Source organism: Tamandua tetradactyla, chromosome 2 (genome assembly GCF_023851605.1).
Source record: "Tamandua tetradactyla isolate mTamTet1 chromosome 2, mTamTet1.pri, whole genome shotgun sequence".
NCBI lineage: Eukaryota > Metazoa > Chordata > Mammalia > Pilosa > Myrmecophagidae > Tamandua > Tamandua tetradactyla.
In genome coordinates this window covers 62,230,066-62,254,160 of record NC_135328.1, presented here as the reverse complement: position 1 = coordinate 62,254,160, position 24,095 = coordinate 62,230,066, and the positions used below count along the sequence as shown (strand labels likewise).

The 24,095-nt window shown below is 37.3% G+C and overlaps 1 protein-coding gene across 1 annotated transcript in view; it reads left to right on the top strand.

Moving 5' to 3' along the window:
* The first annotated feature begins 1,098 nt into the window (after positions 1 to 1,098).
* The window catches only part of UBE2R2 (ubiquitin conjugating enzyme E2 R2), a 99,276-nt gene continuing 76,279 nt past the window's right edge, over positions 1,099 to 24,095 (top strand). The window contains exon 1 of the mRNA XM_077147923.1: positions 1,099 to 1,293. Coding sequence (XP_077004038.1) covers positions 1,117 to 1,293 — 177 coding nt within the window. The 5' untranslated portion in view covers positions 1,099 to 1,116. The remainder of the gene's footprint in view (positions 1,294 to 24,095) is intronic.

Here is a 24,095-nt window from a genome sequence, read left to right as displayed (position 1 = left end):
CAATTTCTCGGGTCGGAAACTCTCCCTCCCCCAGGTAAGTGACTTGCCCAAGGACCCTCCGGCATGAGGACCGAAAGTTCGTGCCGGGGAGACGTGGTGAAGTTGATGTCATCACAATACCCACATTCAAAGCACATCCTTCTCAATCACCTACTGGGTGTAGGGCCCGCATACTGAGGGCCTCGGGGAGGGCCTGCGGGGTCCCTGGACTCGTCAGGGAATGTGTGCGGAGGCCGAACGTTCTCGTCGGTACCTAGTAGGAGGGCGCTGATAGCTCTTGGATCTGAGGTCCCTTTGCGGGAGCGCCTGTGGAACCCCGGCGTTGAGCTTCACTACCTTGATTTTATGGCCAACGTTGTCCCTTGCGGCCACCCTAGGCCCCCACCCGCGGCCAACGTCACAAAGCGCCGCCACGGCGCGGGGCTGTGGAGGAGGCGGGGATCTGGGAGGAGGAGGGCGAGGAGGGCAGGGAGGGCGGGGGAGGGAGGGGCGCGCGCACGCGCGTCGGGCCGCCAGCCGCTGCGAGCCACCCTCTCCGGGCGCGCGCCCCTCCTCCCTCCCTGCTTCTTCTGGGCTCTGTCGCTCCCGCGGCGCGAGGCGCTCTTGCTTCTCTCCTCCTCCGTCGCCCCTCCCCCCGCGCAGCCGCCGCCACCGCGAGACCCTCGCGTGCCGCCCTCCCCCTCCCACCTGGGCCCCGGCAGACCCCCTGGAGAACGAGAGGGCGAGCGAGCGCCGCGTTCCCGGGCCAGCACCCTCCCCTCACCGTCGCCAGCCCTCCACCGCCTTCCTCCGCCTCCACCTCCTCGACCCCCCCCCCCCCCAGCTGAGGCCCCCTCGGGGGGGGGAGGCCCCAGACCCGGAGCGAATTCCCCCTAACTCCCTCGACCCCTCCCCCCCGCCCGTCCAAGTGTGAGGAGAAGGGCCCGGCCCGGCCCGCGTCGCGTGTGAGGAGGACTCCGGACCGGCCCGCGGGCCGTCTGGGGCCTGGTCCGGCCCGCCGGGTGTGTGAAGACAGGGGCCCGGCGCGGCCCGGCCCGAGGGCAAGCGGAGGGGAGGGGCCTGCTCCGGCCCGGCGGGTGCGTGAGGACTGGGGCCCGGGCCGGTGCCACCGCCGCGATGGCCCAGCAGCAGATGACCAGCTCGCAGAAGGCCCTGATGCTCGAGCTGAAATCCCTGCAGGAGGAACCGGTGGAGGGCTTCCGGATCACCCTGGTGGATGAGTCCGACCTCTACAACTGGGAGGTGGCCATCTTCGGACCCCCCAACACCCTCTACGAAGGCGGCTACTTCAAGGTACCTTTCCCCCTTCCCGGACCTGGCTTTCCCCGGCCGAGTCTTCTGCTCCTCGTTCGGTTTCATCTGTTTTCGGGGCTAGAAGTGGGAGCGCGTGTGAGTGGAGGGGGCTCCTCACCTCGGCAGCCCCCTCCCCCCATCCGTGGAGGCAGGAAGGCCTTGCTCACGAAGTGCCTTTTCTTTGTCATGGGGGCGGGGGCGGGAGGGGAGGCCAGACTGCGCTGGGAAATAGAAAAAGTCTCTTTTTGGCTAGGGTAGTAGAGAACGGAGAAGGAGGGCTGTCTTTGTTTCCCCAGCTGAGGGTGTATGGAAAGAAAGGTAGTTTGTCTTTTCTATCTCCTTCTCCCATCAGAATCATCCCTGCGTAGGCTGGAACTGCCCCAGAGGGCAGGGTGACCTGCACTTATTGGGTTTTTCTTTTTTTGGGGTGCGGGTGGGGGTGGGGACATTAGCCTGTCATCCCAGAGGCTGTCTAGTGACCTGACATTTTGAGGATTTGTTGGGATTCTTGGCTATTGGTAGTTCCAAGTTTGCATTCCAGTGGGCGGTAATGAAGAATAGGACCCTGGGGGTGGTGGGGAAAAAAAGGGTGCCTACGTTTTCTTGCCATTATCCAGTTGAGGGAACTTTATCTAGACCTTTTTCTGACCTGGTTCTCTATTTACTTCAGTAGTGTTTCGAAATGCCCTTTGTCCTCCCCCTGCCACCAACTTTACTGGCATTTTTTTCTATATGTACAGGAGTGGAGACAAAATTGAAACCTTTTACTCAGGTAGTTAACTCTAGCAAATGGGGTGATCTCACAGTAGAAAATTATCTTTGGAGGTGAGGTGGTTTCACAGGGTGGGTTGGCTCCTTATACAGCCAACAAAGAAGTTGTCTGTTCTCTATGATTTAGAACAGTGGTTATGATCATTCCTGAATCTAGTGTTTTTGTTTTTACTCTTAATATAGGTATCTTGAAGATACTAAATTTTTATTTTATTTTAGAGTTTTTGGCGAGACAATCACAAATTGAAGATTTGAATGTTTTAATTGACAGGAAATGAGTGCTTAGGAATTCATTTAATTTAGTTTTTTTATTTCCAAAATTAAGTAAAATAGATCAGTGAGTCAGTTTTAGTTTGTTTTGAAGGGAGGGACTATCTTGGCACAGGTTTTAAATGAGTATCTTAGTCATGTAGTTATGATGTGTATTTTTAGGACTACCCAATTACTTAACTCTTGTTTTCTACCCTTCTAAAGGTAGAAGCCTCAGTTTCAGGCTTGAAATTCTGTCCACTTTTGTAGACCCTTTGAAGGATTGATGCCATAATGTCTAATATTCATGCCTGTGGTGATGATTCAACAACCTAGTAAGAGCAGATTTTTAGAGTACTGTGTAAGAGAGGTATCCTTACCAACTGTGCTTTGTGGTTAGCGTGCAGCATTCTTTTCACATACAGATATTCAAAATCACTAAGTAAATATACAAGTTGTTTGTGATAGATTGAAGAAGGGTAGTCCTGTGTCCATGTTGAGGCCTCATTTTACTACTGTTATTAAATATAAATATAAATTTTTGTTTATGGATACTGGAAAATTATTTACACAAAATGGAATTTATTTGACAATTTTTCTAGCAAAATTATTTAGCAAAATCTACTGACTAACTTTAGCAGAATAAAGATTAATTTCTTAAAAAGTATCATAGTTTGGGACAGTTGACAGTCAAATAAATAGGTGCTAGTTAGAATAATTGCTCTAATGCTGTTTGTTTAAAAAAGTGTGAAAGAAAATAATAGGCTATAAATTATAGTAGATTAGATAAATTTTGCCTAAATTACTAGGGAAGGAGTATGGAGAAACCTGGCAGTTCAGAATAGATTGTATGGAAGAAAGATTCCTTAGAACAGTCATTGATTTAAATTAAACACTTTTAGTGCTGCTTAAAAAAAAGATTTAATCTCAATTTCATTGTATGTGTTAGATTTCCTAATCTTTCAGGTTTTCTTTACCTTTAATTCTGATATGTGAAAAAAAAATTCTTTAAAAAAATTCTTGAAGTTGTCATGTTTTAGTGTTTGAGAAGTTTGTTCAATTAATTGTATTTTCTTCTATTATTTTCCTCATTGATTGCCCTTTTATCCCATTAGCCCTTTATAATAAAGAGGAGTTAACACAGGTGATAGGTTTAAAACCATTGTTTAGTAGTTCACTACTTTTGACTCAAAACAAAACTTGCCCTGCTATTGCACTACAGCTGCAATTAAAAAGTTGGCACAGAGCTTTCCCTGCCATTATTCTCTTCCCTTATCAAATGTTAGTCCTTTAACATTTAGTATAATTTATTTTTAACTTAAATGCTTCTGTATTTTGCATAATAATTTGTGAAGGCTATGGAACTGTCATTCTTTAAGTTTTCCATATAACAGTACTTTTATATACCAGTAGACTACTAATTGATCTTTTTCCCCATGAAATAGTTGACTCTAGTTTGTTTTAACTAGAAGTTCTGTTGTGGAGACTTGTGAGACATGTATTTCACAATTTTTAAAAATTCATTCTGCTTTTTTTTTTTTTTTAATAATTCTAATCCTTGTGATTCTTAGTTTTGGGGTTATGAATGTGTGTTGGGTAAGGTAGTTTCTTGTGTCTATTCTGCACATATGAAAATATTTTTTGATTTTGCTCTCTTTTTGTCCACTTAATCTTATTGACCTTCTGAATTTCTTTGCTGCTTGGAATTTTTCCTCTAGGGGTCATTTGTGTACAAAAGACAAAGTAGGAGATGGTTTAGAACACTGAGAAAATCCCTGAACTTGATTTTGCTACAGTGGAGCAAGTCAGAATTTTATTCTGTTATTGGAAAAATAAATTGTTGATCAAGTGAATAGTTACTGACTTTTAACAAGTCACCCCATTCCTTTAAAAGGAACTAAGTTTTCAAGTAAACTTGTGATAATGGTCATGACTTAGTGTGGCTGCTTTGGTATTGAACTTCCTTGGAACTACTGCATTGTTTATCTAAAAGCCCATGTTAGTAGTGAATCTAGAAATCAGAAGCTGAGAGTACCTCTTTCATGGCGTGCATAAAATAAAAATTTAAGTGATACAGAAGGCTTTAAATATCACGGTTAACTTTTGTAGTTTTGGTTATATTCAGTAATCTTATTGAGGTATGCACATAGGTGTGTTTCATTTTTAGAAAGCCTCAGACTGATCATTTAGAAAGTATTTGTTTTCCTTAATAAGAGCTTCTTTATCAAACAATAATGCTTTGACTTATATTAAAGAAACTCTTCAGTAATGTTTTTTTTTAAATAAAGAAATGTGTGTTGTTTGGCTTCATTTCTTCTAGAGTAACATATATTTTTGCCCCACCCCCCAAATAAGGACACTAAAGCAATCTTTACCTGGAAATGCCCTTCATATTATAGCACACTCTATATGTGTAATTTTTATATGTAATTGAAACAGGTTTTCAACAAAGTGATTCTTAGCCTTTTTAGTGATATGCATCTTCTTGGAGAAATGGTGAATTTTATCCAGAAGAAATGGACACAGATTAATTTGAATACATTTTCAGAGTGTGAGCTGATGAGTTAAGGATTCCAGTATTAAGGCTTTGGATAGGCAACTTAAAAACAGAATTTAAAAAACTCTTTAAAACTTACAAAGGTAATCTTTATTTTAATAGTTGTGAGGTGAACCTTACAATCAGTTAAAATAATTTACTTTTTTTTTTCAGCTTTGAAAATAGCTCTTAGAGCATTTAGCTATAACCTTTTCTGGAAACTGAAGTCTTGAGTGCTGAGTGAACTAAGGCAACATTAATAATACTTAATTTCTAATACTTTGGGGCACACAATGAAGTTTCAGTTATTTTTCTATTTTTCAAATCAAATATAGCACCCTAGTATTTCACTAAATGTGTTTTTACCTTATCAATTGATTCCAAGATGCCTGTTTTTCTCCTTTTTAAATTCTCTGAAATTGGGATGTTTAACAATTGATGAAGCCTTATCATTGCCCTCGGCCAGGTGGTACTTGTGACTTAGTTGTGAGAGAACCTTCCACTGAAATCTTCTGATAAATTTTTTTTAAATGACAGTGTCGAAGTGTCTTAGATTTGATAAAATAAGAATTATTTCTTCTTGAATGGAACATTTAGGCCTTAATACTTTCTTTGCAGCATATTGATTCCCCTGTTTTTCAGAGAAGTATTGTTAGTAAACAGTATTTATTTAGCACTTACCGGAGGCAAAACAGGGCAGAAAGAGTCACACCCTTTTCTATAGTAATAATAAGGGAAAGTATTAGGATATTGATAACCTTAGCACTTTCGTGAATGCTCGTCATAAAAATCTTTGTGCGGACTTTAAAATACAGAAATGTGAGGTATAGGTGTTATTGATGCAATTGTAAAAGATAATTAAAGGCACGGTTATTAAAAGCTGGTTGGGGGCGGGCCACGGTGGCTTAGCAGGCAAAGACGCTTGCCTGCCATGCCAGAGGACCCAGGTTTGGTTCCTGGTGCTTGCCCATGTAAAAATTAAAAAAAAAAAAAAAAGCTAGTTGGAGTATTTGTCAACATAACCACTATCCATCCATGATGAGATTCCATCTTTCCAGCTTAGTGTTAGTGATCCTAGTCTAAGGTTGCAGAGGAAGCTGTCAGGTATCAGTAATGATAGGGGAAGTAAAGGAGCCCATCTAGCAATTAGGTCTATCCTTACTAATCTTGTGGAGAAATAACAGGAAGAATTAAAAATTCACAGTTTAGGACCACAAGGACTCTATCTTGCTGAAAGATGATAATAGAAATATTTAATTCTTTTGTATTCCTGCACTACTTTTGGGCTGCCTCACGTGCAGCAACATAGATGTCTGAGTAAGATTGAGCCTCTTTGAATGTATTATGCCATTCTAGAACTAACTTATTTCAGCTTTATTTAGCGAGAGATTGCTGTTCAGAGTTTATGCTTATATACTTCTAAACAATTTGATTCTGAAGTGAATGGAGTGGTAGATAATACATTGAAGAGGTAATTTTAGTTAAGGTTGCTGAAGTTTGATACTCCTTTAATGTTCTTCGGTATGAGCATTAGAAAATATGGATTTTTTTCTACAGATTTTGAAGTATGTATTTAAAATGAAAAGAGAATAAACAGTCTACTTTGAATCCCTTTATTTGATTTATATTTATAGAGATATGTAGATATAAGGAGGGCATAGAGTTCATTTAACTTGCCCAGGGATCATTAGCTAGAAATTTACTTGACTCTGAATCTGTGCTATTCTGTTCCTGACATCTTTGACCATTTAGGATGATGTTTGAAGGTCTAAAAGTAGAGCTATAAAAAAAATAAAAATTGTGGAGCATTTTAGAAGGAGCTGTTTTAAATTATACTTAAAATTAAAATCACAGCAGTAATTATCTGCCTCTCCAAATTTTGTTACAAAAACTCTGGTTTCAGTTTCTTAGACCCACTGGAAAGAATGGATTATTTTTGTGTGTACTTTTGGACTAGAATTAGAGAATGATAAATTATATTGCAGAAGAATTTTTAAATTAGCAAAATGATTCCTTTAGTAGCAACTTTCCCATTACTTTAAAAGGAAAGTTGGATGGTGTTAGTGGTGAAAATATATCTAAAAATTTAATCCTGAGATTAGAAATGATAAAACACCTCTGAAATGACATTGGGACCATGATAGGGAATTAAACTTAATACAATATTAGTTTATGCTTTTAAAATAATAGTACTTTGATGCATTTCTAAGTATATATATTTTTGTTTTTTTTTAAAGTTTTTAAACACCATAGACTCCATCCAAAGTGTATAATCAGTGGCTCTCAGTATAATCACAAGTTGTTCATTCATCACTGCAATCAATTTAAGTAATCTCATTACTTAAAAAGAAAAAAAAAATCTCATACCCTGTATACCTACTCCCCTGTTATTTTTCCAAGTATATTTAAGCACCATAGGGAAATTTGAGCAGTTTAAGATTAAAATATTTTTATTGTTATAGTTGAGTCTGTATGATGTATCTTACATCTCTATTACAGTTATCTTCAGATCAGAGCCATAGTTATCTTTTCTGCGTTTGAATTTCCACATTTCATAATTCTTCATATCACTTGATATAGTTGCATGGACAGCTGACATTTGATGGATAAATGCTGTAAAATAATTGTGTGACTCACTTAGTAAGGTACATAGTAATTAATATTTTAAACATGGAGTGATTAATGCCTTATTGAAAAGTACCATGATTCCATTTTTAAGATAATATTAAGAATTGGCAAAGTTACAAAACTTGGATTATAGTTGGTAATCCTTTATGGAATAGAATGGATTAATGTATAGGAAAGGGATTTTTGTTTGCCTGTATGTAATCAAACAAAAATCCAGATTTTTGTTGTTTAAAAGAATATTATCCTTCAGATGGCTTGAAACTTTTGAAATTATTGGCAGAGGCACAGGTAAACTTTGTCTAATAGCGTCTATTTGCATGTCATTTTTTACTAAAATAATAGAATTACCCAGATTATTCACATTATTCACCAGAATTGAATTTGGATGTTAAAAGAAGTCCATACTAAGGAAATAAAGATTTGCCACTAATGAGGACATTAAGAATAGGCAGAAGGCGGCTCTTAAGGTAGTCTCAGAAAAGTAATCCTGAATTGTTTTGAACAGTGACAACACTGTATAGCCAGGCTTCTGAGATGTTTGCTCTGAAAAGAGCAAAGCTCAAAGAACCTTAGGTGTTTGGGTTAAAACAAAACAAAAAAACACATATTACTTAAGAAGGCCCATTATGGTCTTATCACTTAACTGCTGTTTCCCCCATTGATTAAACAGGAATAAGAATATGTTTAAGCATTTAAGGACTAACCCCTGTGGAAAAAACTTAAGCTCTTAATGTTAAAAAGAAAAAAATATAGTAATTTTACTCTCAGGGTTTCTACATTTGACTTTTTTGGGGTTTCTTAATCATATTTTGGTATTTTATTCTAAGTAAGAATGACAGAATTTGGTAGACAGAGAAAGTAAAAGTCCTACTGAAGACATGGAAATTCTGTAGAATTTAAATTAATACTTAAGGAATCTTGTTAAAGGGGCTTTTAAAATGGGAAGAGTACATTCTGAGTTTGAATTGATGACTCTATCAATTGTTGATATGATTTTTTTTCTTAAGTTGCTTTTATATTGTTTAATTGTGGAATAAGTTATGTACAGAGATGTTCCTTAAATAACGATTTAAATAAGGAACATCTGGTAAAACTAGAAAAGAGATGGAGAAGTTTAAGTATATATTGAAGAAATTAATTATTTCTAGTTTAAAATTTTTCTGTTGTGACCACACCTAGTAGTGAGTCTAAACTCTTAGATTATGAGCTCTTTGAGAAATGCCACTGCATTTTACTTATCTTTGAAACCTCTTAGTATATGGCATAGGACACAAAATAGTGACACAATCTCTTTTTGAGTCACAACCTTTGAGAATGAGAATCCCATCCCCCCACCCCATTCTCCATGCAGTTTCAAGAAATTATATGAAACTCAGGTGATTCAACCCCCCATCTAGAACATAGTAGTAGTTTGTGGCTAAATATTTAGATTGCTCAGTTCATCCAGTTGTGCTTTCCCTTTTGGGAAGACTTTGGATTTTATTGTTGGTTTTTCATCAGTGACACTGTTGCTATAATTGCCAGGTTGCCTCAATTAATAACAAAATTTAGCTAAAAATTGTGATTGAAATCTTGATTGTATAGTTTATATAGCAAATTAAGATCTTTGTGTAGAGTTCTGCCTGTAACTCAAATATAAAACTGATTTAGGGAAGGTTAAGAATTCTGGAGCAGTGATAATAAAGGGACATTAGCACAACATGCCAGCAGTAGCAACCTTGAATTCTTAAGTTCTGTGAAGATGAACATTGCTTAACCCCATTTGGAAAATTTAATAAAAACAAACCAATCAACCCAGTTATGTTTCAGCATTGGATCAAGTTAAGATCTTTGGAAAACAGACTAGAAGTGCATTTTAGAGTTGAAATACAGAATTTCTGAATAAAGTTGAGGATTTAATAACCATAACTGCTATGAATATTCTAACATTTTTTAATTTTAATTTTTATTATGGTAATATATATACAAATAACATTTCCCATTTTATCCACCTTAAAGTATACAGTGCAATGGTGTTAATTACATTCATAATGCTAATGGCTTATTGATATATTAAATTATTGGAATGATTGGGAAAGTACTCAGAGCTGTATTTGTGCTTTGATAATACTCTGCGTGCATGCATTTTGTTAGTCTTGATGCAACTTAGCCAAATATATATAAATATAGCCCCACAGTGTATATAAATTATCCTAAAAGTGCATGTTAACTACATTTTGCCCATTCTATCCATATAGCTAGATATGTTTTATATTATTAGCTATTTATATAGCTAGATGTATTTTGTATAGCTAGATATATATTTTTAAACTTAATTTGAATCAGAACCCAATACATGAGCCACAGTTACATGTAGTTGATAGGCCTCTTAAGACTTTCTATAGATTCCCCTTTGTTGTTTTTTTTTTTTCACTTAGTAACAGCTTTTATAAGATGTAATTCACATGCCACACAATTGACCAAGAGTGTTCAGTTCAGTGATTATTATTATATTCATAGAGTTGCAGCCATCCCCGTAGTCAATTTTTTGACATTTTTACCTTCCCCCAAAGAAATTCCCTGCCCATTAGCAGACCTGCCGATTTGGCTTAGAGAGAGGCTACATCTGAGGGACAAAAGAGGTTCTCTGGGGGTGACTCATTTGCATAATTATAAGTGGGCTTAGCTTCTCCTTTGCAGAAATAAGTTTCATCGGGTTGAATCCTATGCATAGGCTAATAGAGGGCTCAGCCTGTTGAATTGTTTGTCCCTATTGCTTGAGAGAATATCAGGAATTTCCCAAGTGGGGAAGTTGAATATTTCCTCTTTTCTCCCCAATCCCCCAAGGGGACTTTGGCAAATACTTTTTTTATTCTTTTTTAATTTATTTTCTCTTTTTTTTATACTCTTTTTTTTTACCCTGGGGTATATTGGGGCATCACACTAACCTGTACAAAACAAGATCTCATCCTCTATTCAAGATTCCATGTAATTACAGTCTTCAAAAACACTGATCATACAAGTTGAATTAGACAGTGTGCTACTCAAAATATAAATTTTGCACCAGATAAACATCTCTCACACAGAAGTTGAAGTTTTAAAATATGGATCTTATCCTTTACCCTGTATTCTGATCCACCTTGGTCCCATGCAGGCCAGCTTCATTCATATCTCTAGTCAAAGTCTGATCACTTTTTTAACTTTTTAAACAGTTGCTCTATGGGGTAAAGCTGACTTTCATAGCTTCAGAGCTCTAACTCTGAATCTCAGGTGCCACATAAATCCCTGAAGTTACAGGAAATGACCAGGTTATACACAAATAGCTCAGTATTTCAGAAGTTAGAAATAACAGTTACAACTCCTGAATATATGTGACTACTATAAGAGCTTATAATCTAGGACCTTTTATAGTAGGCCCCAATGTGATAACCCATGGTCTCGACTTCAATTCTCCAAGCTTGTATATTATAGTTAGTCCATATGATACAGGCATGATAATATTTGTCTTTTTTGTTTTTGACGTTTCATTCAGTATACTTTCCTCAAAGTTCATTTACCTAGTTGCATGCCTCGCAGCTTCATTCCTTCTTGCTTAATAGTTTGTATACTCCACAGTTCCCCCTGCCATTCCTCAGTCATTGTACCCTTAGGCCACCTCCATCCATTGCAAATCGCAGACACTCCTGCTGTAAACACCAGTGTGCAAATGTCCATTTGTGTCTCCTCTCTCAGTTCCTCCAGGTATATACTTAGCAATGGGGTTGCAGGATCATATGGCAACTGTTCCACCCCTAACCTTCTGTGGAACCACTACACTGCCCTCCAGAGGGACTGCACTTCTCAGCTTCCCTACCACCAGTGAATAGGTACATCTCTTTCTCTACATTTGTTTAGCACTTGTTTCTCTCTGTTCATTTTTAAACAGATTTATTCACACATCATGCAATCCAGCTTAAGTAAATAGCCATGCATTTGCCACTGTGAACTATATGAAGATATTTCCTTTTCTTCCAGGAAGAATTCATACTCCTCCTGCATATCCCCTATTTGTTGACATTTAGTTTTGGCGTAATGTCTTTGTTACATTAGTGGAAGCATATTACAGTGTTATGGTTAACTATGGACCTCAGCCCACGTTGATTACATGCTATGTTCTTACACCTCTCTGTCCCACCACCTTTTTGTAATTCTTGTCATAGATTACATATTTATATATTATGAGTCTAGAACACTGATTTATTATTATGTTTTTGATTTTGCCATTTAGATCCTGTAGGAAGTAAAAAGTAGAGTTAAAAACAAAAAATGTAATAATAGTAGTATTTATATTTACATATTTCGTTGCCTTTGCTGGAGATTGTTATTTCTTCCTGTGACTTCAGTCTCTTGTCTAGTGTCCTTTCAACTTGCAGAACTCCCTTTAACATTTCTTATAGCACTGGTCTGATGGTGACAGAATCCCTCAGCTACTGTTTATCTGAGAATGTCTTAATCCTTACCTCATTTTTCAAAGATACTTTTGCTAGATACAGAATTCTTGGTTGGCAAATTTTGTTCTTAGCACTAAAATGCTTTCCCACTGCCTTCTTGCCTCTATTGTTTCTGATGAGAAATTGACACTCTTTTTGAGGGTCCCTTGTATGTGACATATTGCTTTTCTCTTGTGGTGTTCAGAGTTCTCTTATTTTTGACATCGACAGTTTGATTATTATGTGGCATGGCATTGGTCTTTTTGAATTTTCTGTGTGGCATTGATTGAGCATCTTGGATGTGTATTTTCATGTCTTTTGTTAAGTTTAGGACGTTTTCAGCCATTATTTCTTCGTTTTCTCTTTCTTCTCTTCTAGGATTCCCATCATGTGTCTGTTGGTACCCTTAATGGTGTCCTACAGGTACCTCAGGCTCTGTTCTCTTTTCTTCCTTCTGCTCTGCAGCCTGGATGATTTCAGTTGTATTATTTTCAAGTTCACTGATTCTTTCTTCTGCCAGCCCCAATTTGCTGTTGAACCCCCCACCCCCACCCCAGGGAATTTAAAATTTTTGTTACTGTGGCCTTCAGCTCTCTTTGGTTCCCTTTCATAATTTCCATCTTTCTATTACTATTCTTTTTGTGTTCCTCTGTCATTTTATTTGTCTGTGTTTTTCTTTAGCTGTTTGACCATATTTAGGACCATTTTTTAAAAAGTTTTTGCTGTGTCCAAGTCTGATTCTCCTTACTGATAATTTCTAATCATTTAATTTTCAATGCCTGGGCCATGGCTTCCTCTTTCTTTGTATGTTTTATATTCTTTTTTTGAAACCTGGACTTTTGATATTTTAATGGGGTTATCACTGGAATTTAGCCTCTGAGATGTCTCTTCCTTAAACTTTTATCCAGCTAGTGTTACAAAAAAGCTTTCCTTGAATGTCAGGAGTGAGGAAAAAATAAGGAAGGAAGGAAAAAATGTCTTTTCTTTCCAGTCTTTGCAGATGATATGTGTAAGTGCTCTCCTTCAGAAATTACACATTGAGTTTAGATTATTAGCTTTTGGCCAAAGCATAGAGGACTTCCTGATCTTTTCTGTACACGTCTTTTCTCAAGCATGTGTGCATGGCCTTAGAAATTCCCCCATATAGATGGATACAAACATCCCCTCTTCCTAGGAGACAGTTTCCCGTGGTGGGCATTACACTGTGTGTACTATAGCCTGCAGTCCTTTATCCCAGGTAGCCACTTGACTCCTAACTCACAGCGTTTTGTATAAGAGCCTTGTGTACTGTATTATACACACAGGACAAGTTCTGGGGCAGCAAGTCCCTCAGGCCACTGCCAGACAGATTGGGCCTGATACACATGCTTCCCTGTATGTACACGAGGGTTACTCCCTCTAAACTAGGACCACGGATCTGCACTAGACGTGTGGGCCGCCTTTGTGGAAGTTTGTGAGGGGTGAGGCTAGCCAGGGTGTGATGAGATCCTACCACTTTTCAAGTAAGCCTCTTTTCTTTATTAAGTACTCACCATGTCCTTGATTCAGTGCTAAGTCGTTTTAAGTTTTCTGGAGCTTTGAGAAAGATGTTTGTGTCAATTCTTACAGGTCTTTCAAAGCTTTTGTGGGTGCTGGAGCCCTGAGGCTTCTTATTTCACCATCTTAATTGGGGCCACTTCATTCCTTTTTTTGGGGGGGAACAGGGTCTATGGTTCGGGAATTGAACCTGGGTCCCCCGTATGAAGGTGAACATTCTACCACTGAACCACCTGTGCACCCATTTCATTTCTTTTTATTGTCAAATAACGTACCATTGTAAATACACTTTATTAATCTATTCATTAGTTGGTGGACATTTGGGTGGTGGACATTTTTGGCTATTATGAATAATCCTATGAACATTCATGTACAAGTTTGACGTGGACATATTTTCATGTCTCTTGGGTATATGTCTAGGAATGTAATTACTGGTCATATGGTAACTATGTTTTTTTTGTTTTTTTATTTTATTTCACTTTTTTAAATACCAAAAAACACGTAACAAATGCAAACATTCCTATTTTGATCATTCTGTTCTACATATATAATCAGTAATTCACAATATCATCACATAGTTGCATATTCATCATCATGATCATTTCTTGGAACATTTGCATCTATTCAGAAAAAGAAATAAAACAAAAACAGAAAAAAAATTTATACATACCATACCTCTTACCCTTCCCTTTCATTGATCACTAGCATTTCAAACTAAATTTATTTTAGCATTTGGGTAACTACGTTTAACTGCATGAGGAACTGCCACCATTTTACTTTCTCACTGGCAATGTGAGGGTTCCAATTTCTCTACGTGGTAGCCAACAGTTGTACTCTTTTTTAAAAATTATAGTTTATTTGTTGGGTATTGAATGCATTTAACTGCTGAACTGCTGTTTTCAGTTTTAAGAAATTCCCAATTGGATAGATGATGATTTTATTTTATTACAAACCACAGGATATTATAATATTAATGTAGTGAGAACTTCCTGTGCTTCCAGCACTGGAGGTCACCAGACATTTGTTATAATCATGGAACATTCTAGTTATTCTCTTGTTTTTTCCACATTATTTTTTCTCTGTTTCAGTTCTTTTTAAATCTTCCCATACAGGACCTAGTCACATCTCATCTTTAGCGTGGGGCTTTTTAAACTTGGAGTTGAAAAATTCTAAGTTCATGATGAACTTAGTCTAATCTGTCATACATGAGTTACATAGGAATTTAAATTTCATAACTTGAGATGAATTAAGAGATGTAATTTGAGAGAAATTAATTTATTTTATTTTTAAACTAGTTTATTAAAAAAAGCACTTAACTGATATGTAATCCTTCAGAAATATTTTATGGATATGCACACTTATCTATGCATTTAAAAATATTAATGTGATTATACTATAGGTATTTTTTCTGTATCTTATTTTTCATTTTCTTTCTTTCTTTTTTTTTTTTTACTTAATTTCTCCTAGAGATCTTTCCATTTTGAACATTTGTAACTGTTAAACAGTGTTCCAGTTGTTAAGGGTGTGCTTTAACATACTTAATTAATCTCTTATTAATGAGCTATTATTAAGTTTTTTACTCTTAAAAGGAAAGCTGAAAGGGACATAGTTTTATATTTTTAAAATAGTTTTTGAATGGATTGCTTGATCAAAGGGTATGTGTATTTAAATTTTGCTAGATAGCCAAGTTATCCTTCAAAAATAGTCCATTATGTATGTGTATTCTCAAACCATAAAATTTTGAAAATCTGATAAATCAGAATTTATGGTATTTGTTTCTTTAAATGAATGAAATTTAGCTTATTTTGATTCCTTTGGTCATATGTAATATATATGCAAGTTGTTTATACTTGCCCTTGGCCCATTTTTCTTTAGGTTGCTTTTATTTTTTTGAAAATAGGCTATGGGCTTCTTCCCTAGAAGTTATTTGACATGTGTTGCAAATTTCTTTCCTTATTTCTTTAACCTTTCTCAGTGATTTAATTTAAAAAATTAACTTGCACTTGAAATTCTATTCAGAATTAAACATAAAGGCAAGCATAGAGAAAATTATGTCACTGTCATGACAGTAAAAGATGGGAGAATTTGTGGGATTTAGAGTTTGCCTTCCTGAAAAATTTTTACGTGGATTATTCATATACTTTAAACAAATTTAATACTAATAATGTGCAAGCTGATACAGAAGTATCTGGACTTAACTGTGTAAATGGTGATAACATTTTTTAATAAAATGAAATGTTTATTCCTGCTTATAAGCTAACATATTCATTGTAGAAAGTTTAAAAAGTTTCTGAAATTATGAAGAAAAAGTAATTTTTAATGGCGCTAACTAGAAATGACATTTAATGTATTTTCTTTGGAAATATACTATGTTTCATTTTAAATATTGGACACTATATATCCATTTTTTGAGTTTAACATTATATTTTGAGCATTTTCCCAGTTAGCCATTATTGAACCAATTCCATTCTGTTGGACTTGGAGACAGTTTAGTTTGCTTTCTGAACAGTACTGTGTAGAACACATTTTCATATACATGTTTATGTATTTCTCACCAATTTCTGGGACTAGACTTAGTGGGTCAAAAGTTAAGAACTTCTACATATTACCATAATTAGAGAAGCTATTTTGAAATGATTTTGAAAGTAAAGTGCAATTGTAAAGATGCCAGTTTTCTGGAGGACAAGGAAATCACTGAAAAGGTGGCTGCTGTAACCTTTCTTTTGATGAATTGCGTATCAAAAGTTAAATGAACTGGAATAGCAAAAAATTTTTTGAAAACAGTTAAGTTAGAAGAATTACAATACCCAATTTAAAATCAAGTGTTATATTGGCAAAAGGAATAAGGTAGAGAAATAGACTATACAAATATATAGTCAGTTTCTAGGGCAGTGTGATGGTGGCTCAGTGGCAAAATTCTTTTTTTTTTTTAAATTTTATTTATTAAACATACCAACATACAAACACATTCTTACCATATGATCATTCCATTCTACATGTATAATCAATAACTCACAATATCATCACATAGTTGTATATTCATCATCATGATTATTTCTTAGAACATTTACAGCAATTCAGAAAGAGAAATAAAAAGAAAAAAATTTCATTCATACCATACCCCTTAACCCTCCCTTTCATTGATCACTAGCATTTCAAACTACTAAATGTATTTTAACATTTGTTCCCCCTATTATTTATTTATTTTTAATCCATATGCTTTACTTGTCTCTTAATAAGGTAAATAAAAGGAGCATCAGATACAAGGTTTTCACAATCACACGGTCACATTGCGAAAGCTCTTTCATTATACAATCATCTTCAAGAAACATGGCTACTGGAACACAGCTTTGCATTTTCAGGCAGTTCCCTCCAGCCTCTCCATTATGCCTCATCTAAAAAAGGTGGTATCTGTATTATGCGTAAGAATAACCTCCAGGATAACCTCTTGACTTTATTTGGAATCTCTCCGCCATTGATACTTTATTTTGTCTCATTTTGCTCTTCCCCCTTTTGGTCGAGAAGGTTTTCTCAATCCCTTGATGCTGAGTCCCATCTCATTCTAGGATTTCTGTTCCATGTTGCCAGGAAGGTCCACAACCCTGGGAGTCATATCCCATGTAGACAGGGGGAGAGCAGTGAGTTTGCTTGTCAGGTTGGCTGAAGAGAGAGAGGCCACATCTGAGCAACAAAAGAGGTCCTAATTTTAATTTTAAGTAGGCTTAGCCTGTCCTTTGCAGGGTTAAGTTTCATATAAACAAACCCAAGATTGGGGGCTCAGTCTATTGCTTTGGTTGTCCCCATTGCTTGTGAGAATATGAAGAATTCTCCACTTGGGGAAGTTGAATTTTCCCCCTTTCTCACCATTCCCCCAAGGGGACTTTGCAAATACTTTCTTATTCACTGTTCAAATCACTCTGGGATTTAAAAAAAATTTTATTAATTAAAAAAAATTACAAGAAACAAACATTCCCAACACATACACTCAGCAATTCACAATATCATCACATAGTTGCATATTTATCATCATGATCATTTCCCAGAACATTAGCATCAATTCAGAAAAAGAAATAAAAAGACAACAGAAAAATATAACAAACAGGAAAAAAAAAATTTTTACAGGCCATACCTCTTACTGATCCCTTTCACTGATCTCTAGCATTTCAAACTAAATCTATTTTAACACTTGTTCCCCCTATTATTTATTTATTTATTTATTTATTTTCAGCTTCTTTCAGTGTTTTAACATAATTACATTACAATTAGGTAGTATTGTGCTGTCCATTTTTGAGTTTTTGTATCTAGTCCTGTTGCACAGACTGTATCCCTTCAGCTCCAATTACCCATTATCTTACCCTGTTTCTAATTCCTGATGGTCTCTGTTACCAATGACATATTCCAAGTTTATTCTCTAATGTCAGTTCACATCAGTGCTATTATTTATTTTTATTCCATGTGTTCCTCTCATCTGTTGACAAGGTAGATAAAAGGAGCATCAGACACAAGGTTTTCACAATCACAGTCACATTCTGAAAGCTATATCATTATACAATCATCGTCAAGAAACTTGGCTACTGGAACACAGCTCTACATTTTCAGACAGTTCCCTCCAGCCTCTCCATTACATCTTGGATAACAAAGTGATATCTACTTAATGCATAAGAATAACCTCCAGAATAACCTCTCGACTCTGTTTGGAATCTCTCAGCCATTGACACTTTATCTCATTTCACTCTTCTGTCTTTTGGTCGAGAAGGTTTTCTCAATCCCTTGATGCTGGGTCTCAACTCATTCTAGAGTTTTTCTCAATCCCTTGATGCTGAATCTCAGCTCATTCTGGAATTTCTGCCCACGCTGCCAGGAAGATCCACACCCCTGGTAGTCATGTCCCACGTAGACAGGGGGAGGGTGGTGAGTCTGCTTGCTGTGTTGGCTGGAGAGAGAGGCCACATCTGAGCAAGGAAAGAGGTTCTCTTGGGGGTGACTCTTAGGCTTAATTTTAAATAGGCTTGACCTATCCCCTATGGGGTTAAGTTTCGTATGAACAAACCCCAAGACTGGGGGCTCAGCCTATAGCTTTGGTTGTCCACACTGCTTGTGAGAATATCAAGAATTCAACTTGGGGAAGTTGAGTTTTCCCCCATTCTCACCATTCCCCAAAGGGGACTTTGCAAATATTTTTCCACTCACTGATCAAATCACTCTGGGATTCATCAGGGCATCCCCTGGACAAACCAACAAAATCTCATGTCCTATACAAAGTTCCATGTACTTAAGGTGTTCAATCAACTATCTACGTAAGTGATATTAGGAGATGCACTAGTCAAAGTGTAGATTTGTACCAAATAAACATTTTTTGCTTTAGTCTCACACATTAGTTGAAATTTTAAAATATTAAGTACCATCTGTTTTCAGCACACTGCAGTAATGACATTCTTTTGTTCTTCCTCATGCAAACACATTTTTTAAATTTGTACATTTAGTCACTATCATTATACACTCTAGGCATTCCTAGATTACACCATCTCAATCTTTATCATCTATCTTTCTTTGTGATTTCATTTATGCCCCAGCCCTCCTCCCTCTATCATTCTCATATGCAGCCTCGTTCAGTGTTTTAACATAATTGTATTACAGTTAGGTAATATTGTGCTGTCCATTTCTGAGTTTTTCAGTTCAGTCCTGTTGCACAATCTGTATCCCTTCAGCTCCAATTACCCAATATCTTACCCTGTTTCTTTTCCTGGTGGTCTCTGTTACCAAGGAAATATTCCAGGTTTTTTCACTAATGTTAGTTCATATCAGTGAGACCATACAGTCCTTAAGGTCCATTCATGTTGTTACATACTTCATAACTTTATTCTGTCTTACAGCTGCATAGTATTCCACCTTATGTAAATGTCACAGTTTGTTTAGCCAGCTGTCTGTTGATGGACATTTTGGCTGTTTCCATCTCTTGGTAATTGTTAATAATGCTGCTGTAAACATTGATGTGTAAATGTCCATTTGTGTCCTTGGCCTCGTGTCCTTTGAGTAGAGACAGCATATAGATGGGTCCTGTTTTTTAATCCATTCTGCCAGACTATGTCTTTTGATTGGAGAGTTTAATCCATTAACATTCAGTGTTATTACTGCATGGGTAGTACTTTCTTCTACTATTTTGCCTTCTGGATTTTATATGTCAGATCTATCTATTTTCCTTCTTTTTACCTTTACTCATAGTCTTCCTTTCTACATTCTTCTCCACACCTCTCTCTTCTGTCTTCATATGTGTCTCTAGTGTTCCCTTTAGTATTTCTTGCAGAGCTGGTCTCTTGGTCACAAATTCTGTCAGTGATTTTTTGTCTGAAAATGTTTTAATTTCTCCCTCATTTTTGAAGAACAATTTTACTGGGTATAGAATTCTTGGTTGGCAGTTTTTCTCTTTTAATAATTTAAATATATGATCCCACTGTCTTCTCGCCTCCATGGTTTCTGCTGAGAGATCTGTGCATAGTCTTATTGGGCTTCCCTTGTATGTGTTGGATTGCTTTTCTCTTGCTGCTTTCAAGATCCTCTCTTTCTCTTTGGCCTCTGACATTCTGATTATTAAATGTCTTGGAGTATGTCTATTTGGATCTATTCTCTTTGGGGTACGCTGCACTTCTTGGATCTGTAATTTTAAGTCTTTCATAAGAGTTGGGAAATTTTCAGTGATAATTTCCTCCATTAGTTTTTCTCCTCCTTTTCCCTTCTCTTCTCCTCCTGGGACACCCACAACACGTATATTCATGCACTTCATATTGCCTTTCAATTCCCTGGGTCCCTGCTCATATTTTTCCATTTTTTTTCCTATAGTTTCTGTTTCTTGTCAGATTTCAGATGTTCCGTCCTCCAGTTCAGAAATCCTATATTCTGTCTCTTGAAATCTACCACTGTAGGTTTCCATTGTTTTTTTCATCTCTTCTACTGTGTCTTTCATTCCCATAAGTTCTGTGATTTGTTTTTTCAGACTTTCAGTTTCTTCTTTTTATTCTTTCCTTGTCTTCTTTATATCCTCCCTCAATTCATTGATTTGGTTTTTGATGAGGTTTTCCATGTCTGTTCGTATATTCTGAATTAATTGTTTCAGCTCCTGTATGTCGTTTGAATTGTTGGTTTGTTCCTTTGACTGGGCCATATCTTCAATTTTCCTAGTGTGATTTGTTGTTTTTTGCTGGCGTCTAGGCATTTAATTACCCTAATTAGTTTATTCTGGAGATTGCTTTCACTTCTTTTATCTAGGGTTTTCTTGCTGCATGAATTTGTTGTCTATTTGTTCTTTGACATTCCTCAGCTTTATCTGGACCTTTAGCTTAAGTTTTGTTTAACAGAGGAGAATTTTTCAGTTCTTGTTTTCTTTTTTCTTGCCCTGCTTGTGTGGTGCCTTTCCCCCACATACACTTAGGAGGGTCTACTTAGATATATAGACTCCAGTCAGATTTTCCCAGACCAAACTGGCCTCCTATCAGGAGGAAAGAGTCATCTGCGTCGGTTTTTCCTGAGGGTGAGACCCAGCAGGTTGAAAGACTTTCCTGAGAAGTCTCTGGACTCTGTCTTTCTTATCCTGCCCAGTATGTGACACTTGTCTGACTGCACGTCCCACCAGCATAAGATGATGTGGTACCTTTAACTTTGGCAAACTCTCCTTGCTGGGGGCGTGGTGGAGACAGAGGAGAGGTTGTAGGCTGGTTTTAATGGATTCAAATTACCAAGCCCTGGTGTCTGAATTCCTTGATGGAGGGATTCCACCTGAGTTGGGCTTCACCCCTCCCCTGGCGAAGGCACATGCTCCAGATAAGCCCCCAAAAGAGCTCACTTCTGCCTATGCCTGGGGCAGTTGCAGCCTGAAAAGTCCTGCCTCTGGATTCAGAGGCAGTCAAGCCTTTGTAGATGCACAGCCACAAAAACCTCTGTTTCCTTCTTTTTTTGTGTCCCCTTTTTCTGTCAGTCCTGCCCCCTTGGCACCGGGGCAAAATTAAGCAACCTCCACTTTGATCAGGTTCACCTAAGCTGGGGGCCTATTTTTAGTAGTCAGAATTTGTTAATTAGTTCCACAATTGGCTTTTGATTGTGCCCAGTCCCTGCTGCTGGTAAAGTCCTTTCCTTTCCCCTCTGGCAAGCGGCCTGTGAGGGAGGGCCACTGGCTGCTGCAGCTTTGGGAACTCACGGTTCAGGGGGGTGCTTGCAGCTGGTCCAGCTGGTCCAGACTGGGGTATGCTGTGTGTCTGGTCACTATCGTGGCTCCGGGAGCTGTTCTGTACTGTTTCTGGTTATTTAATAGTTGTTTTGGAGGACGAACTAAAAATCATCACTCTGGAATTTATTGGGGTATCACTCTGGACAAACCTACAAGATCTCATGCCCTACTCAAGGTTCTCTGTACTATGGTGTTCAGTTAAGCTGTCCACAGAAGTTATATTAGGAAATGCACTAGTCAAAATATAATTCTGTACCAAATAAACATTTCTTGCTTTAGTCTCACACATAAGTTAAAGTTTTAAAATGTTAATTATCTGTTTTCAACACCCTGCAATATTGACATTCCTTTGTTCTTCCTTATGCAAAAACGTTTTTAAATTTGTACATTTAGTCACTATCATTATACACTCTAGGTGTTCCTAGATTATACCAACTCAGTCTTTATCGTCTGTATTTCCTTCTAATTTCATTTGTGAGTGGCAGAATTCTTGCCTGCCGTGCGGAAGACCCAGGTTCAATTCCTGGTGCCTGCCCATGGGGCGGGAAAAATATATTTATTATCAATTTTTGACAAAGGTGCAAAGGCATTTCAGTGGACAAAGAATAGTTATTGCAACAAGTGATGGTAGAACAACTGGACCTCTATGTAAAAAAAAAAAACCAACAAAAAAACCCATATAGCTACCATATACAAAAATTAACTTAAAATGGATTATAAACGTAAGTGTTAAATGTAAAACTCTTAGAAGAAAACATCTTCTGGACCCTTGGGTTTGGCAAAGAGCTCTTAGATACAACACCAAAAGTATGATCCATGAAAGAAAAAAATTATAAATTGAACTTCATCAGAATTAAACATTTTTGCTCTGTGAAAGGCACAGTTAAGCGAATGAAAAGGCAAGTCATGAACTGGGAGAATATATTTGCAAGGAACGTGTCTGAGAAGTGGCTTGTAGCAGTAATTTGTGAAGAACTTTTAAAACTCAATACAGAAAAATCCCTACCAATTAAACAAAAACGAATAACAGTCACTTCACTGAAGTTGATGTTTGGATGAGAAATGAGCATGTGAAAAAATGTTTAACATCACTAGTCACTAAGGATATACAAATTGAAACCACAGTTTACATTACCTACCTACTTATTAGAAAGGTTAAAATGAAAAAAATAATACTGACAGTACCAAGTACTGGTGAAGATGGAGACCATCTGGAACAGTGCTGGTAGAATGCAGGATGGTACAGCCACTCTGGAAAAGTCTGGCAGTTTTTTATACAGTTAAATATACACTTACCATATGTCTCAACAGTCTCACCTCAGGGAATTTATGTTAAAGCAGTGTTAACTATGTTTATACAAAAACCTACATCCAAATATTTATAGCAGCATTATTAATAATTGCCCCAAACTGGAAACAATCCAAATGTCCTTCAGTGGGTGAATGAATAAGCAAACTTTATATATCCAGATAATGGAATACTATTCAGCATTAAAAAAGGAAACAACTGTTTAAATATTGGTAACATGTATGAGTCTCAAAGGCGTTATATTGAATGAAAGAAGCAATCTCATAAGATTATATTCGAAATGACTCCATTTACATGGCAGCCTTTAAAAGGGAGATTTATAGGGTCAGAAAACAGATCAGTGGTTGCTAAGAGTTAGGGATGAAGGGAGAGTTTGACTACAAATGGGCATATGAGGGAGTTCTTTGGAATATCAGAATTGTTCTGTATTCTCTGTTTGTGGTTGAGGGTATAAGAATCTGTGCAGTGCTAAAATTCAGAAGTGTATACCAAGAAAGTGAATATGTAATTTTAAAAAGGAAAAGTAGCAACAAGAAAATTGCAGAATGGTTTTGATAAATTTGGGGGGGGGGCTTAAAAACCTGCAGCTGTTTGAGATTGAGCAAGCTAAATAAAGAAAAAGCATTTTAGTGTTATTGACCTTTTCAAGAAGCCACTATATTGCCTTCTGCTAGGTTCAGCATCCTGTTAGCCATATGTCCTGTGTTTGTATCTACAACACCTTGGCCAGAATGAACCTTATTTCATGGAAAGATGAAATTTTATTATACCCTTGGTTTTTTCAATTAAAAGATAATAGTATTTGAAAGGTTAATAGTGTTTAGCTAGTTATAGAACTCAGACAAATGAAGGATACAGTGCTCAAGTTTTATCATTTTTTGGCGGGGGCGGGGTGCGTGGGCAGGCTCCAAGAATGGAACCCATGGCAGGAGAGAAATCTGTCTCTGCGCCACTGCTGCACCACCCGGCCAGATTTTTTTTTTAATTGTGAAAAATTACAGATATACAAAAAAGCAATAAATTTCAAAGCACACCACAACAATTAGTTATAGAACAGATTTCAGAGTTTGGTATGGGTTACATTCTCACGATTTTAGGTTTTTCCTT